Here is a 17,512-nt window from a genome sequence, read left to right as displayed (position 1 = left end):
TGTTGTAGCCTTCGTTGGGGATTACAGTATATTTAATCCACAATAGAAATTTCATTTTCCAGTTGTCACCATGTCTAAATTCCCATATACAGGTATTGTGGCATTAGCACAAGTAAACCTAGCACTTAATAAATGAGTGTTTATAACCTATTTTAATGTTTATGAATATGAATAATTTTGCTTTTAGTTTACTTGTACTCTTTGCATGTGCAAATAATGCACAAGGAGGGAGTTTGCCAGTGATTTAAAATAATACTAAGTTCACCCTTCAAAGTAAAAGCATTATGGAAATAATAATCTGGGTGTCTAAACACTCGACAGAAGAGATTATATTTTATATTGGTAAATCCACTTCTTTTTTATATTTTTCTGTACCTATAAAGAGAATACGTACTCAGGATCCATGCAGACAATATTTGAAGTTATGGTTGCTCAATGATACTCAAATAAACAAAATTATTTATTTTGTAGTTCACTTTTCCATAGTGAATTCACATACTGTATCATGCTTAAATTACTTGTCTTCAACTCTCTAGCTACAATAATTTCTCAATAAAAATGAACTAATGGTAAGCTACAAAGAACTTTTGAACGTGCTATTGAGATACTTTTTGGCTATTTCATATTAGAAACGAAAATCTTAGCTAACTGTTTTTCAAGAGACTCTTCTAGGTAGGTGAACTGCCACTTCCAGCCAGCATGTTTGTAGATGTAGGGTCAGACTGAATAAGTGTTTGAAATGTTTTGTTCTTAGTTTAGGTGGGAGCTAAAGCAAAATAGAATTTAAGAACAGTCTGTGAGGGTCTTCTTTGCTCAAAGGTGAAGAGCTGGTGTGTGCACATACATACCATCACTGCCCTATTTTTGCAGGAATTCTTTAAACAACAAAAACGGGAGGAAGGAGAGAAGCATTAGAAAGGAAGGTAAACATTTATTATGTCCATTAATTTTAAGAAAGAAGAAAAACTTTCTTCAGAGCTATTTAGAAGCTTCTTAAGAAAATTAAAATTAACAGGCTCTGAATTTCTGAATTTATACTTACAATATCAGAAAGAACAGTGAAAGATCAGGGTCACAGTTTTTCCATGGTGATTTTTTTTTTTTTTTTGCATTACAGTAGGGTTTTTTGGTGGTGGTGTGTTTGTTTTGGTGTTTTGTTTTGTGTTTTTTTTTTGGGGGGGGAGGGGAGAGGAGTAATTGTTATTAAATGTAAGATGAATGACTGGGTCTACCAATTCCTTGTCAGATTTCTAGGCATCTCATACTGATACTTCTTCAAGTATTTATGGAGTCTTCATTTTTACCTGATCTGCCTTCATTCTCTTTTCTTACTGCCCTGTGGTCCAGAAAGCATTCACTGTTGTATACTTCCTTTTCTCCATGTATTTTGCTTGCCCTGGTCTTGTTCTGTACCACTGTATTGAAAGCCTAGGTAAAAAAATCAATTTTCAATTCAATATTTTAATGAGTATTAGTACAGTATTTTTTCAGTATTAAAGTATATTCCTGTGTTAGTAGGATATAACATCTTCACAGAAGTATGCTTATTTATGTCATTGCAAATGTTGACTTGCAGTGGCTTTTCTTAAATAATAATGCCATTGTCCAGTAGAAAGCAAATGATGGAAGCTGTTTATAGCGATATCTAGTTCTTGCTTATAGTTTGTTGGCTTTTTTCAGTAAAAGACAGTACATGTATTGTTTGTCACAGAAATCCATGTTTAGGAAGACCAAAAAAGGAGGAAAATAGTGTTGCATGCAGTCTACAGTTTTATGTTAGTCTTTAGAGGAAAATAGTAATATTACATCATCTACAGTTTGTGTTAATCTCTATTGTTATCACACTAGCTATTTACATATTCTGTCTTATGCTGATAATGATGCTTCTTGTTACAGGAAGACACAACAGAAACCACAAGCACCCGCCGTCACTTATGCTACGTATCGAGGTTCTGCAAGGATAAGGCAACTAATGAAGAATCAATCAGAAACAGCTGAAAACGGAGAAGAGAGTACTGAGAACGGAAATGCTTTAATGGTGAAAGAAAATGGAGAAATCCAAACAACTGTCTCTCCAAAATCAGGACACTTAATGAAAGAAAATGGAGAAGATGAGGATAAAGATCATAAAGATGATGTCATTGTAGATTCTTCTAACGTTAAAATTGACTTGAAAAAGTCTGGTAAAACTCAGTGTTGCTTGCGTAGCAACAGACATGAAGTAACTCCAAATGCCTCAGCTTCACCTACTGAACCGTCTGATGAAGTAGACTTAAAACATACACCAGCTTTAGAAGCAACAAAAGTTAAGAGAGCTTATTCACTAGATTCATTATTGTCATCTAGTAAAGACAGTGAGATCCTAACAAATTCCACTTCTCAAATTACCAGTTCACTTAAAATGGGTTCTGTGGAAAAGTTCATTGGAAAAGAAGATGAACTGCTGGGAGAAGCAGAAGCTCTGTTTCAGATGGACAAAAATGTCACGTCTAATTGTGATAAAGAAATTAATTGTAGTAAAGAATCTGATAAGGAGTCCACAAAAAAAATACAAGATGATTGTTTACAGTCACCCAAATCAAATAAGACAGCTAATGAAGAACTACAAGCAAAGAAGGGAGAACATTGCTGTAATCATCAAATGAATAACCACTCAGAGCTAACGTCAGATGTCCAGGAGCTTCATTCCAGTTCCACTACATTTCAGCAGCCAGCAGATCAGCATACAGATAGTGCAAATAAAGATAATGATCCAAGAAAAAGCAATCCACAGAAAATTATGGCAGCTGCAGAAAGAGAACAAAATCCCCAGAGCTTTCTTGCTACTATTCCTTTACCTTTTCACGAACAAATACCCACTTCACTTAGCATGGAGTCCAGAGGAGAAAAGTGCATAGTCACAGATAATCTGACTGCTTCAGTGTTAACTGTTAAAAGTGATGAAGATATAGTCATGGACCAGGGGACTAGTAATCAAGAACTGAAAAAGTTAGGAAAACCAATGCAGGTACTAAATGAATGCCAATTAATCCTTGCGGAAAATTCTGAGGATACTGCCACACAACAGCCTGCTTTACCTTGCCTAGAAAAAATGAAGGTTTCATCTGAGATCGCAGTAGAAAATTTTGCTGATGTATTGCCATGCATACATGGGTTTGAAAATGGGAAATCTACCTTTGATGAGATGACAGCACCTCTCTCTGTTACTTTTGAGTCTTCTTCTGAAACTGGAGACTGTTCCTCAGCTCCTCTTCATCCTAGTTGTAAGTCTGAAAATAAAACTATAGTGAAAAGAGGAGTCGGTTTAAACGATGTGAGAGACACTGTTTCTCATTCTGATCACGAATGTGAAAAGAGCAAATCCTTTGAGCCTGTAGATACGAGCCTCTCAGAAAATTCAGCTCCTGTCCATGACCTCGGTACTGCTTCCCTTAAAAATGTGCAAGACATTCCTGCAAAAGCAATAGTTATACTTGCAGAAGACAACACAGGAAAGCCTGCACCTTGCCCTTTAGTCAACACTGACAGGACAGACAATCCTATTCCTGCTGCTTCTAAAATCAATGGGGCTGGTATGAATGAGATGACTGTTGTACCTTCTGAATCTAAGGGTTACATTTCTGAACTTCCCTCTCCTATTTGTAAATCACAAGAAAAAAATCTGGAGGATTCTCATTCTGCCTTGAGAAGTGGAGGAAGACCTCTGACCAACCACTCCCCTGTCATTGCTGAAAAAGATGTTGATGTAGACATCATTTCTGCATCTTCACCTAGTCCTGAAGATAGGCATATTAGTAATTCTTCCAGGAATGAAAACAGTGATAAGCATAGGATATCATCCACAACTTTTTATTCTTCATCTGACAACCAAGGAGAAATCCATTCTCCTTCCACTAATTCTGAAAATGGCCAGATTGCTAGATGCTCTGCTGCTACTGAACAGGAGGGCTGTGTTCTTCTGGGTGCAGAATCTAGAAGAATAATCCCTGAGGACAGAATGACCGAGACACCACTTTGCTCAGAAGACCCAAGGGCTTCATGCCCAGTTGTTTCTCTGGAACCTGAGTTTACCCCAGCTGTGCTCCACCATTTTGATGCTGAAGTAGATACATGGGATTTTTGCATCCCCAAGCCCACTTCACCTACTCGGGGATCCAAAGAAGCCTCAAACCTTTCTATTTCTGCCTTGGAAACATTGGGCGTTGCTCAGGAGAACAGTAATTCCTCTCTTCTCAAAGCTGGTGATGGAGCAGAGGAAGTATCCTCTGCACAGCAGGCTGACAGCTGCGTCTTGGTAGAGACAGTGCCATCAGCCATATGTCCTTTGAAAACTTTGGAAACGGCATCTGATTCAGTGCATACTGAGAAGGTGTGCAGAAACACTGTGGAGAAGGTGAATCTTTGTAACCAGGCTTCTAGTATCTCAGAATCCCTTTCTGAAACAGATGACCAAACAGCTGTTGCACCTAGAGAGTCAAATGAGCTCTGTTTTGAGAAAGTATGGAAAGATACTTACGGGGAGGGAGGACAATACACTAAATTCCAAGATGCTGCTCTTTTGTTTAAGAAAGCTGAGGAAATAGTGGACTCAGTTTTACACTTGGCTATAGAGGAAATAATAGCAAAACAAGCTGTTGGTGTCTGCCACGTTTGTGGGAGCAAGGATAGTTTAATAAATACAGATATTCTGAATGATCAGAAAACTGGAACCATGCAGCTGGAAGAAGAAGAAATCCAGTCAGCTCTGCATTCATTGAAACATTTCAACAAGAGAGGCTCCTATTCACTAATGGGAAATGAAACATACGATACAAATAATCAAGATGAAAAGACACCATCTTACATCCCTGATAAAATTGACCTACATAGTGCACTAACATTAAAAGCAAAAGAAATAATTGATGAAGTTATTAACTCAGCCAAACAAAAGCTAATATCCAGTCAGGGGCAATGCAGTGATAGTAAAAGGCATTCTGAAAAGGTTAAGCCTAAAACTGAGGCTGAAACTCCAAAGATTTTAAACCTGGATAGTAATTTATCTGCCAGAACACAGGACATAATCAAAGAACCAACAGCTACGGGGGAAACTCAGAATGTAAGTACAAACAGTGAAAAGGCAGATTGCTCAGATCTTCCCGTGGTTCCAAATAGTATGGAAAATAGCGCAGATTGGCCCCAAAGAGGTGAAAAGATACTGAATAATGCATTCACATGTCAAACAAATGGATTTCTACCTACTGGTAGTTCAGCACAGCCAGAATCAGGCCCAATGATACTAGCAAAAGAGGAACATGATAAAAAGGTGTATGAACATCTGGCTGCAGCAGAGATGTGTGGTAACGCTAGGTTATCAGCTACTAGTAGAAAATCTGATGTGTCTTTACATTTAATGACTAGAGATGCTGCTGTGACTGAGGAGATGCTTCTGCCATTGCAGTTAAAAGATTCATGCAGTAATACAGATGTGCCAGAGTATGCAGTGCAGCCAACTGTAGATATTAATTTGTTATCTTTTATGCCTGATGAAGCAAGTAGCAGCATGCAGAGTGAATCCAAAAACAAAAGAAGTCCTCAGGGTTCTCTGGAAAGTAGTGCAGAGGACAATACAGATGAGCACAGCGGAAGAGAGGCTGCAGGAGTATTTGCACAAGTAAAAGCAACCTTAGAAGTTTCAAAGGTAGTGGAGAATAAAGAGGAACAAGCAGAAGGAGCAAGTGAGACAACACTGTTTAATATTGGATTACAGACACAGTTTGTTGCATCTGAATTGCCTGTTACTGGAGAGCACAGTGAAGGGAAACACTGCTTCAAGACAGTCTTTGCCCAAAACAATGAGAATCTGAAAGAGGTACAAGTGAAGGATCAAGATATGCAGAGAAATGATCAGCTTGAAGAAAATGGTCTGGACTGCAGCAAAGGCATGAAGGAATTGGTGGGTCTTTCAGGCTCTTCTCCACTAATTGAGCAGTGGGAAAACAGTTCTTTTACTATCATTTATGAAGGTGCCCTTCAAACTGAGAACAAGTCTGTCTCAACTGAAGATTTGGAAACTAGCTCTCTTTCTTCTGATCTGCCTTTGGATAGTACAGATCATCTAGCATGTGAAAGAGCAAAGAATAAACATGAGCCAGCCTATCTTTATGGAAAGGAGAACAAGTTGAAAGAAGCAACAGAGAGCTGTAGCTCAGAGTCATTTCTGAGTGTAGAGGCTAAGCGCTATAGAATATACCCTTTCTCTTTGTCTCCCATATATGAAGATGACAGCCCCCAAGAAGACCTGCTGTCCACAGACATGTCACCAGAAGGCCATCCTAGTGGAATGTCTAAAGACAACACTGACCACGCTTCTGTGCTATCCCTTCTCCAGTCAGTTTCTGAGCGCTTACAGTTTACCTCTCAGTTCAGTAAAGAGGAGGAGGAGGGAATGGAGGATGAGGATGAGGAACAATCATCATATGAAGGAAATGTACTTGATGTTGAGAGAGAAGAGCAAAGTCTTTCCAGTGAGTGGACAGGGAATTTAAAAACAACCCTTCAGTCAAATGACCAAAATATATATCCATTTCTTGAACGATCACCGTTTCTTTCAAAAGAACAACTTGACTCTAAGGAGCAACCAGAACTGGTTGAAGAAGAGGCTTCTCCTAGACAAACATATTGTAAGCCAGTTTTACAGAAAGCTGATGCTGCTCTAAAGCATGCTCCTACAAGTGTGTATTACCAGTATTTGAAATCTGCCACCAATTACTACTCTGAGAAGGGAACCAGATTTGGAAGCATTCTTCAGGATATGTTGCAGCCAAAGATTCACTGGTCCCAAGATCACACCATGCCAAAACTGGGAGAATTGTCAGCGGTAAGATGTCGTGTCAGATATTAATAAACAAAGTGATTAGGCCAGATTCAAAATTTATGTCTTGCTTCTTCCTCCTTCAGCCCCTCATTTTTTAAGGTTAATTAGGCTGTTTAAGATCAGAGACTCAAAAAAAAAGAAAAAAAAAAAAGTCTTCTGATAGAATCATTGAAAAAACATGGTATTCTTGGTTCACACAGATCAAAGTAGCCTCTAATTGTAAAAGACAAGGTGTGAACAGAAAATATAACGGGAAAATATGCATAATGGCAAGTTTGTGTAATAACAGAACAGACTTGACCATGTTAAGGATATTTCAATCTGAAAATCACAGAACTGCCCTTTTTATGAATGCTGTTATTTCATTTCTTCCACATTTTGTGATTAGTAGAGCTGTGTTTTTCAAAAAATATAATTACCTGCTTACTGGGTTGTTAGATTCTTTCATCACATGGTCTTCTGTAAATTGTAGCTCAGTTAACGAGTAATATACCTGCTTCTGGAGGTTGGCATTTGTTTTTTAGTTTATTTAAAGCAATGGCAGGTGAGGGTATGGAAACATTTCTTCTGATATTAAGAAATCAAAAAGGCTGCGTAGACCAAACGTGCAACTGAAGAAGCATGTCTTTTCATGATGTTGGGAATGTTTCATTCTTTTATGGAGGTTTGGTTTGTTTTTACCACTGTGAAAACATACAACTTTCTGCTTGCTGGGAAAGAGTAATACATTTCCATAAGTGAAAATTCTGTAATAGTTCTTCCTCTCTAGCATTTGCTGCTTTCTGCTGACTGTTTGATTCTGTTAAGCTAGTTACACCAACTCTGAATAACAGTGAGAAAAATCGTAGATGTTTCTGCTAATCACACTTATATACATTTGTTGGAACAGTGGGCCTAGAATAAGCTTTCCATGCATTGTGCCACTGTTGTGGATATTAATAGTTTTTTTCCATGTCCTTTTAATTTCAGAACCTAATTGACAGAGCAGGTCTCAAATACAATCCAAGACCAGGAAAGGTAAGAAGAATTTGTGCATCACACAGATCAATATGACACATGGAATAATTTATTATACCATTTTATTTAATGGAAAGCATCTGATGTTAGCTTTCTGTATTTTAATGTAACATATGCTTACATTTGCTTATAATGAGATTGTATTACAAAACTCCTGTCACTAGTAATCTTACTGTATTTCCTTGTCCTCCATACAGTGCTTCATATAACAAGAAAATGTGTAGGATATCAGTTTAGTGGGCGCAAAATGAAGTAGGTTTTATTCCAAGCAAAAATTAACTGTGCTGTATATTGAAATGGGCCTTCATTCGTATGTGTTGTCTTGTTTCAGATTATTATTTATGACATTCATGGTGACAAAAGTAAACAAGAAGTTCATTCTGATGTGCTGGATACCACATCCTGGATCTTTCCCATTGGAGCATTACTTAGGATAATTAGAGGATGGTAAGGAATCCAGGTCATATTTAAACAGAATCTTTTCAAAAGACTGTATGTGTGTTTTTCCTTGTGTTTACATTTCTTTAATTTATGACACATATCTGATCTGCAAGACTGTCTTTTTCTTTCTTGTATAATTAGACTGATACCAATGAAAAAAGCATAAAACATGGCTTCAAATGCTGCAGTGCAAAAATAATGTTTCTCCTGGGAATTAACTTCAAACAGAAAGTTCCTAATAGAACAGCATGTAAGTTTAGACTTCTTGCCTGCAGTGCTGAGACAGTAAAGCAATAATCATCACAAGAAGTATGTGTGTGCCAAAGAAAATGTTTTTATTTTGTTTGTTTGTTTTATTGGCTTTTTTTCCAATTCAATTTTATTATACAACAGGTGTTACAAAAACAACATAAAGCATGCAATCTCCACTGCAGTTTGTAAGGTAGCATTTAGAGGATTATGTATGCAGGAGGATATACAAGTACCTTTAAGTGTTTCTCAATCCACTTGTAAAGGTATAGCTCAAAATGAAGTAATAGGTTTGCCTTGGCAACCTGGGGCTGTTACCATGTCAGTTGTTGCATTGGAATTTACTTGGTGGCATTTACAGTGTGTGTTTCTGATTCTTGGCCATAGTAACAATGTATGTAACAGGCAGACTTGAGGCATACATTTTTTGTTTTGTATGCATTTCTTTCACATCCTAAGGAAACATTGAATGTCATCATTAGTATGTGTATGTTTTATGCCTTACTTAGTATGTACTTAAACAGAGCATGTTTTGATATGTCAGTTAGTATGTTTGTTCTAGTAAAATGTCTTTTTATTTGCATAGTTACTGAGTTATATTTTTATAAATTTAATATTTTAAGTTATGTTACTCTACCTCCTGGGGAAAAGAAATGTATACTTTATTTTTAAAGCACAAGTCACATATGTATCACATTCATATGTGAATAATGAAAGAGTATGTAAGAAATTGGTGATAACTAGCATGATCGGAAGAGATTATTGATAAGCTTTTCAGCAAATCTGCTGTATGAGCATAGTCTTACGTAATAGCAACAACTCAGTCCATGATTTTGTTATTACAGTTGGATTTTCTATGAGAAACCAAAGTTCCAGGGTCGGAAACATGTACTAGAAGAAGGAGAGACTATACTGGATCACCTTTGGGATCTTCCAGGTGTAAAACACCGTCGAAGAAACCTCACAGTGGGTTCAATCAAACATGTAACAAAGGTATAGACATTGTTAATGATATTATCACATATATGGTAAATTTCTGTTGGCAACAGTGGCGTATCACTAACAATGGACAATGTGTGTATGCTGTGTTTAGTTCCAATTTGTTGTGAATCAAATTCTTACCTTCAAGATAAAAGTGACTGTTTACTCTTTGCTATTAGTTTTTGTGCTAAATTTCCTTTTCTTCCTGAAGATAACAAGCAAACATAGCTTATCTTTCTTTGCCACCACCTTTATCTGATACAGTGATGGTTAGATGTTTACCAATCCAGTTAATTGAAATTAAATGGAATTAGTTCATATTTTATTAAGAAATGCTTATATTAAGCTTAAAATTCCTACTGTATTAGTATGGTTTCTATTTTGGGTGTTAGTAGCTGGGATTACAGAATCACACAGAACTGTAGGGGTTGGAAGGGACCTCAAGAGATCATTGGGTCCACCCCCCCTGACAAAGGAGGTTCACTAGAGCAGGTTACCCAGGTAGGCGTCCAGACAGGAAACAATCATGTAACAATCCCAGACATTACAATCCCACTTGTACAGCATAGCCTTCAAAATTTACTGTTGCTGCTTCCACAGCTTTGTGTTGACTCCTGGGGTTCCACGTGGCCCAGTGGTACACCTACAGCATCTGGCTCTACATACAGCCAGAAGTTTAAAAGGCATTTTGTTTAAAAGATAGGAATCAAATGCCTAAAACTAAATATAATGTGTCCATTATTACTTAGTGAATGAGGAATATATTTACCAGATCTTGTGATTTAAGAATTAGTGCTCTTTGTGTTTAGCATAACATTCCCGTTATTCACAGTGCAACGGCCCTTTATTGTGAGTGAATTATCATTTGTATCACAATGTGAAAGTGTTTCAGAAAAAGTGCTGGATTTTTGTACTCTACTGGTATACAAGTCATTTTAAAACTGATGACCTTTTTGTAATCGGTACAGAGATATAATGTCATCACAGCAGTTAGAAATACTTTTTCATTTTCTTAAAGACTTCAAAATAAATAAATTCAGAAGAGGCTAGTTGAGGGCATGAACAGTTCTTCTAATTTATTTAGCTCAAATAAATGCTAAAAACATTTGACCAGTATGGGATATTGATAATATGGAAAATGGATAAATAATTAAAGAAATCCACTAATAACATGCAGAACTATGGTCTGAAGCTCAGGGAAGCTCAGTGTATTTTGTGTATCTAAGAAAACCCTTGGACATAAAAGACACTGTTGTTAGTTCCATCATGCTTGATAAAAAATATTTGTAATAGAACTAAGTAAATTTAATATTGTTCTTCTTCCCATATGTGGTTCATTTGTGTGGAACACAGTGTACTGGGTCTGGCTGGGATGTTAACTTTCCTTGCAGCAGCCCATACACAGTAAAACCACCACACAGATGGAAAGCCTTCCTTACAGTAATAGCCTATTTTAATAATCAACACTATTTCTCATGTAACTTAAATCTCCAGTAAATATGGGTGGACTTTTGCAATTAGTCCCTAGTGTTGTGTGCAGCTAGTGGGGGTATAGAGCTTGCTAAGCAGGGTTTTGTCCTCTACATCTTGATTTGTGAAATTCCCTTTTCTAAGTTTTGTGTCAGCTGCTGTGAAACTAATTTTAGAAGGTAATTTACCACAGTTCAGCCTTTTTAATTTACTTTTTTTTTTTTTGTGAAAATATAGGCTTTTTTTTTTAATTGACAAATAGCTATTTCTCTTCTAGGCAGCTTGTGTGTATGATCAGCAGTATGTTTTACTGCCATTCTCTCTTTCATAGCCTGAGAAGTCCAGTGGCTTGTCTACTGCCTAGTTTGGTCATCCTGGCTGTGTGTCCAGTTTATCTGGCTTGTTGACTGATTCTTCTAGTGGCTTTTGATGGTGGTTGTCTAGGGGCTGTTCAGATGCCTTGAATTAGCAGATACAAACATTGGCTAAGTATTTGGAAAGAAAATGGCTTACAAAGAAGAGAAAAACAGATGTTTACTAAAGAAGCTCTAGGAGGTGTGTTTAATATTTTTATTTTTTACTGGCAGATGTTAGTGTGCTCAGAAACAATCTGACAGTAGCTTCTTGCTCTGATTTGGCTTCAAGCATCCAGAAGAAAACAGATTCTGTTAACTTTGTAGCTAACCTGTGGCTCTACTCACTGTGGATATGGATTTGATGAATTCATGTGTATTTAACTGAAGTAACTTGGCTGGGGAGGGGAGAAGGAGAAGATCCCAAAGGAACAGAACATGGGACTAGTGAAATGAAGACCTATTTGAACAGAACATGGGACTAGTGAAATGAAGATCTATTTGAAATAATGAGAAGTTTTAATTCCACTAAGACAAGTAAATATGGGTCTAAGATATTGAAATCTACCTGCAAACACAGGTTTGTTGTGGCTCCTGCAATCCACTGAGCCAAGTCAGTTCCAAGGTCTGCTGTAAATCCTGTGGAATTGAGGGGCTTTTTCTCTTTGTTTCTGGAGGCCCTAAGAGTATGCTAACAGTTGCTTTCCCAAAAACAAGAGCTGAAAAAAAGTACTGATGTTTTCATTCTGGAGTAATCCTATAAACCACTGTTTTACAGGATGACAAGAGGTCTGAAACAGCAGTTTTTAATCTCTATCTGCAAGATGGGGAATAACTGGATTCCTTGTGCAGTTACCTTAAGCAAAACTTTTTGTAATTGGAATGCTCACCCAATGCTCAATATTACTTGAAGGCTGTGTTCTGTTTGTGTGGTTTGCTGGATGAAAAGAAAATATTAATTCAAGCAGTGACTACATAATCAAATGCCACAAGGTATCCTGAAGCGTTGGTGGTGGTATAGGCATTAATTTCCTTAGTATTTTGTTTTACTTGCAGCCATGTTAAGTTTTGTTATTTGGTTTTGCGATGATGTGTGATAGCAAGAGAGGCACAAGGCAGAACTGGAAGAAAGGATTTTGAATGGATAAAAAAAGGCTGTAGTACTGACAGAATAAGAATTTAAAAAATGCTGCAGAAGCTGATGTGTCCTAAGGACAAACTGTGTATCAACAGTAAGATGCGTGTCTAGACTGAATTAAAAAGCAATTGTTTAAGAGCACCAGAACTAATTAGGCTTGTTTTTCTATAGACTCCTCTTTTCTCTCATAGTCTTTACGTTTTGCTTGGGAAGCCAGGCTTTAGTCATGCTTTGTCCTGTTGTTGACATAAAAGGCTACCATCATTTAATCAGGCTATTTTGATCACTTCAGTCACCGAAGTATACAGCTCCAAGGAGAAGAACAGCACTAAAAGTGCTTAGCCCTGCTGGTGCTATAACCCTGGATCCAGAATAAGGGTAAATAGCCAAGACCACTTTGAATTGGTTGAAGGCTCTGGGTCTCTTGCTTACGGTAGGGCTCTTGGACAGACTAGAAAAATGCCAAAGATGCCACCAAGAGTAATATTTAATGCTAAGGTCTTGAGGGTGCTTTGTAACTTTCTTCAGAGGAAGCCTGACCCTTTCTGCTAAGAGGCATGATACAGTTTTGGAAATGTCTGTTCTCAGCAAACTGGCTTGAGTAGTCCCCATGTTTTCTAAACACATTGCAGACTGTAGAAGACAGTGTTGTCTTTGCTGCGTCCTCATCTCTTCTCCTAGAAGACCATGAGGGAAGCATGAGTGCTCCAGGATGACTTGGTGGAGGTGGGAGGAGAGTGCCACAGAGTTAAGTGCCCATAGGCCGTGACCAACCCAAGCGTTTACTAGCTGTGTAGTATCATTGGTAATGAAGACCCAGAGGAGACTTAATCTGTTTGCAGTGCTTTTTCTTTTGTTTTCACCTGATGTGTCAGTAGCGTAATGAATGTGGCATGAGTTTTGACTGCTTGTGAAGTGGGTGGCAGGGCAGGGGGAATAGGAAGGAAACTTTCCAGTTTAGGATCTGTCCAGAAACACTGTGATAGTAGTTTTGCATGTGGCTATCTTACTCTAAAATCTTGACGCCTTGCAAATGAAAGGGTTTGGGGCTGAAGGATCTGGTTCTTGACTTGAATGCTGTCATATTTGTGTGGTTTTCATTTTGTTTTTAAAGATAGTGGCTTCATTAGAAAAGTTAAAAAAGCTTCTGAAAGTAATGATGCCAATTAAATACATTTAGGCAAATCTGAACATGCTAGGGCAAATATTTACTAAGCTAAGGTTTACATGCTTAAGCTATAGAAATCAATGTTATTCTACTTGAGTGTACATCTGCAAATACAGTGTTCATTTATACAGCAAGATAATTCTTTTTTTTTTTGCAATCTGTGAATTATTATATATAGTCTTAATGTATGCAACTTGACCTATTTAAGTCAAAATGTGTATTTATGATTTTTTTTAATATGCTTAGAAAATATAAGGTACTTCTTGCTTGAAGATGTTATTAACTTTAAAAGTAGGTACTGCTTTTGATGAGGACCTCAGTTTATTATTTTATGACAGGACCTTGTAGACTTAATCTAGTACACACAAAAATACCATTGCAATGAGTAGAGTTTGTTTATGGCTGTCAAAATCTGGCTGAAGAGAGGTGGTAGTAACTGGGAGAGATTTTATTCTGAATGCTTGTGATTCACCTAGGCTTTGGAGAACTGCTACATTCTTCACCTGTTGAGGTGGAGCCTGCCTTGAACTTCAAGGAGGAAAGCAAAACTTGAAAAGAGAATACAAACTGGTTCTTTCCAAACTTCAAATGGAAAAAAAATACCTCCTACCAAATGAAAATCAAACATACTGGCTCCTAGTCTGTCTGAGCCCTCAGGCAAAGATACTTTATTTTGCTGCTTGTTTAGTCTTGTAGGTACTTGGTTTCAGAATTTATCTGAAACCATTAGAGTCTAGCATCATTACCTGTGGAATTCTTATAGGTGCAACTTCTGATCTTGCTTATCAAATTTTACTGTTGGATTCACAGATTTCAGACATATATGTCAGGTATTATAGGAGACTATAAAGCTACAATAAAACTTCTTTTAATCTTGTTTTGCAATACCTTTAGAACTTGAGGAAATAATGTTCCTTGCTATATAGTAGCATTGTATTAGAAAGGTTTTTATCCCTAGTCTTTCTGCTTTTATTCATCTGAATATAAAAATTCTGGTATTAAAGGGTGGTGGCCTTTTTCTTGTTTTTTGTTTTTCTGAAAACAAATAGTATGCATTGTTTGCAAGGTACAATACAGAGGAAACACAATTGTGCTAGAGAAAGAGTTGCCAAAACAGAATATTGTGGTACTTAGGTCTCGTGAGGAAAGTGAAGTAATATACAGAAGTGCACCTATTAGAATTGCCACAATTATTGATGACAGTTAAATAACTCCTGAAAGAACTTTGACCAAGCAGAGCTGTTTTTCTAGTTGTGATGCTTCTTCATTTGAAAGCTCCACTCAAAACCAGGTGTAAAGGGAGAGCGTGTTGGCATTGTCACGAGATGAGGGGCTGAAACATTAAGAGCTTTTGTGCCCTCAGGCTGGGTTTCTCTGCAAGCTCTATGTAGTTTGTCTTCTGGGTTTCTGAGAAGCCACAGGGTGTGTGGGGTCAATGTTTTGTTGTGACCCTGGCTGGTTCCTGAACAAATCCAGTAACCAATACTTCTGTTGAAGGAACCTTGGGGTCAGCTTCTCGTTCTTCTTTTTCAGCACATGTTTAAGGGGCATCTTCATCCAGCTACATTTAGGATTTCTGGGGTCTTTTATGTTATTCAGGATCACCGGCATAATGCAAATGGACCCATGGGTTGGAAGGGGAAGTGTACTATGAAGTTACCACTGAGTACTGAAGGTTTTCAGCTATAGTTAGCAAACTCTGTAAGTGTGTGAGCCACCTTTCACTGTAACAGGAAGACAATTCTGTAAGACACTGCTGAATCAGGACCTTACAGGAGATCCTTATTGATTCATAATGTGTTTGAGTGCTGGGGAGAGAAAAAAAAAGGTTTTGACAATGTATTTTATATAAATGTTATTAAATTAATCTGGTTCAACTAAAAAGTCCGCAAATTCTAGATCAGGTCATGTGTTCAACAAGTTGTTCTCTGGCATAGACATATACCTTCAAGATTGTAATGGAGTTTGTTGCTTTGTAGTAACAGAAAAATTGCTAAAGTGTCTTCTTTACAAATGGTTTACAGTACTGTTCTTTTTCTTTCTTTGTCTAAGACACTGTAAAGTTATTTAATGTGACAGAAAATTGAACTCACATGTCTTGAAAGCATAGTCAGATGCATAACAGAACCTAATTAGCACCAGGGGGGCTGGAGGGGAAGAAGAGGATAGTTCCAGAAAATGTTAGTAATACATGCATAATATTTATCTACATGTGTCTTATGGAAGCAATGTCTTAAAAATAAATAAATAATCTACAGTATGATATGCATGGTTTGTCTATCAGTAAATACTGTCAGAACCTTTACCTGAATAGTATTTAAACAGCTTTTAGAAAGCGGCCTAGGCATAAATGTACTTTTTTAAAAAAAAAAAAAAGTTACTAGGAGATGGAAATTTACTTAGCTTTTATAAAAATCACAATTTGCATTTAAAAACAAAAACCTTCCTTCATAAAAAAAAAACAGATTTAGGTTAGAAGGGTAAGAAAACCGGGAAAAAAGAAGGAAAGATGACTTGTCCTTTTTCCCCATCCCCCCAGTGGGGCAGACTTTCCGAACATGGATAATCCTTAGCATTTGGTTTGTTTCTGCAGGACTGCAGTGTTCCAGAGATCGAGTTCTGCCTGGGATCTGGCACAGGGGGACTTCCTATCTGCATACAAAGCGCAGTTGCCAATTTAGAAGAACTGGATGTTGAAAAAAACCCATATATAAGTGTCAAATCAGGAGTGTGAGTACTGAACCTGTTTTATAGCAGTTTGCCAGCAGGTAGAAAATCATCATGAGCTGAAAGTCAATGATAGGAATGATATTCTAGGTTTTTGCTATATATCAGTTAACATACACTAGATATTCCTAGCTCTACGCTTCAGCATTGTGCTAAGCAAGCTTCTAGCAGTGGAAGCGAAGTTTTGAAGGATTTTTTTTCTTCTAGTTGCTGGCAGAGGTCTTCTATAATTCCATCTTTGAGTAGCTTTATAAATAGAAAGAGCAGCTCAGCTATAATTAGCTTTAAGTTCACTGGAGAATAGATGCCGTCTCCCTAGCCACCCACCCTGTTATAACTATAACAGTGTGGCTGAATACCAGAAGATGAATATTACGTCATGCAAGCATTCTTCAATTTATGGCTATATTCTGAGTTTTTGCAGCGAGATGATGTAATATGATATAGGCTCCTTTGGTAGTCCAGCATTTCCTGTTTTGAGCAGAATAGTCTTGTTTTCTGGGTAAATGTCCAATACTTCGCATTTCCTGAAGTTTGGAAATTCTGTGCCTCTTCTTTGCAGAATGACATTAGCTGTTCTGTTACAAGAGTCTGAGTTTGCCTTTCCGTGCGAGCCAAGCTTTCCTTCCCACAATCTTGCAATATGTCTGTGAAGCTTGAGGTGATGAAGGAATTAAAAACAGAATCTTGTCATAGTTTTGACAGAACTCTGACTGACTATTAACTGCTTGTAGCATCTGTGTGTAGTTTTAAGTAATTGTCCATACAGCTCAATGTCTCTTCCTCCATTCCTTATTTTGTTTACTAACTCTGCATCCAACCTTTATGTTCAGTATTCTTTTTTATTTAAGGCAGTCTGAAGGAGTGTCAACATTTTTGATTTTCACATTAAAATTAAAGTATCTGGCTTTCCAAAGGAGTGTGTTTATGATAAACAATCATACTTTAATAACTTCCACTGAAAAAAAAATAAGTAGGATTGATGTTAGAAACCTTTCGATTCCAAAGGTGGCAGTCCTAGGTAAAATTTCACGTGTCTCATCCTTAATACTGGTGCTTTAGTATTGGTTCAGTATACTCACAGTGTAACAAACTGGCTTCTTAAAGCAAGTAAG

At 37.3% G+C, this 17,512-nt stretch overlaps 1 protein-coding gene across 2 annotated transcripts in view; it reads left to right on the top strand.

Annotated features, from left to right (window-relative positions):
* Window positions 1-17,512, top strand: part of CRYBG3 (crystallin beta-gamma domain containing 3) — a 93,379-nt gene that overhangs the window by 38,265 nt on the left and 37,602 nt on the right. For both annotated transcript variants that reach the window (XM_068692523.1, XM_068692534.1), the window contains exons 4-8: window positions 1,897-6,856; window positions 7,823-7,870; window positions 8,202-8,317; window positions 9,406-9,553; window positions 16,264-16,400. In XM_068692523.1, the coding sequence (XP_068548624.1) occupies window positions 1,897-6,856; window positions 7,823-7,870; window positions 8,202-8,317; window positions 9,406-9,553; window positions 16,264-16,400 (5,409 nt within the window). The remainder of the gene's footprint in view (window positions 1-1,896; window positions 6,857-7,822; window positions 7,871-8,201; window positions 8,318-9,405; window positions 9,554-16,263; window positions 16,401-17,512) is intronic.

The sequence above is a fragment of the Anas acuta genome, chromosome 1 (assembly GCF_963932015.1).
Source record: "Anas acuta chromosome 1, bAnaAcu1.1, whole genome shotgun sequence".
NCBI classification, from domain to species: Eukaryota; Metazoa; Chordata; class Aves; order Anseriformes; family Anatidae; genus Anas; species Anas acuta.
This window is presented reverse-complemented; position numbering and strand designations above follow the sequence as displayed.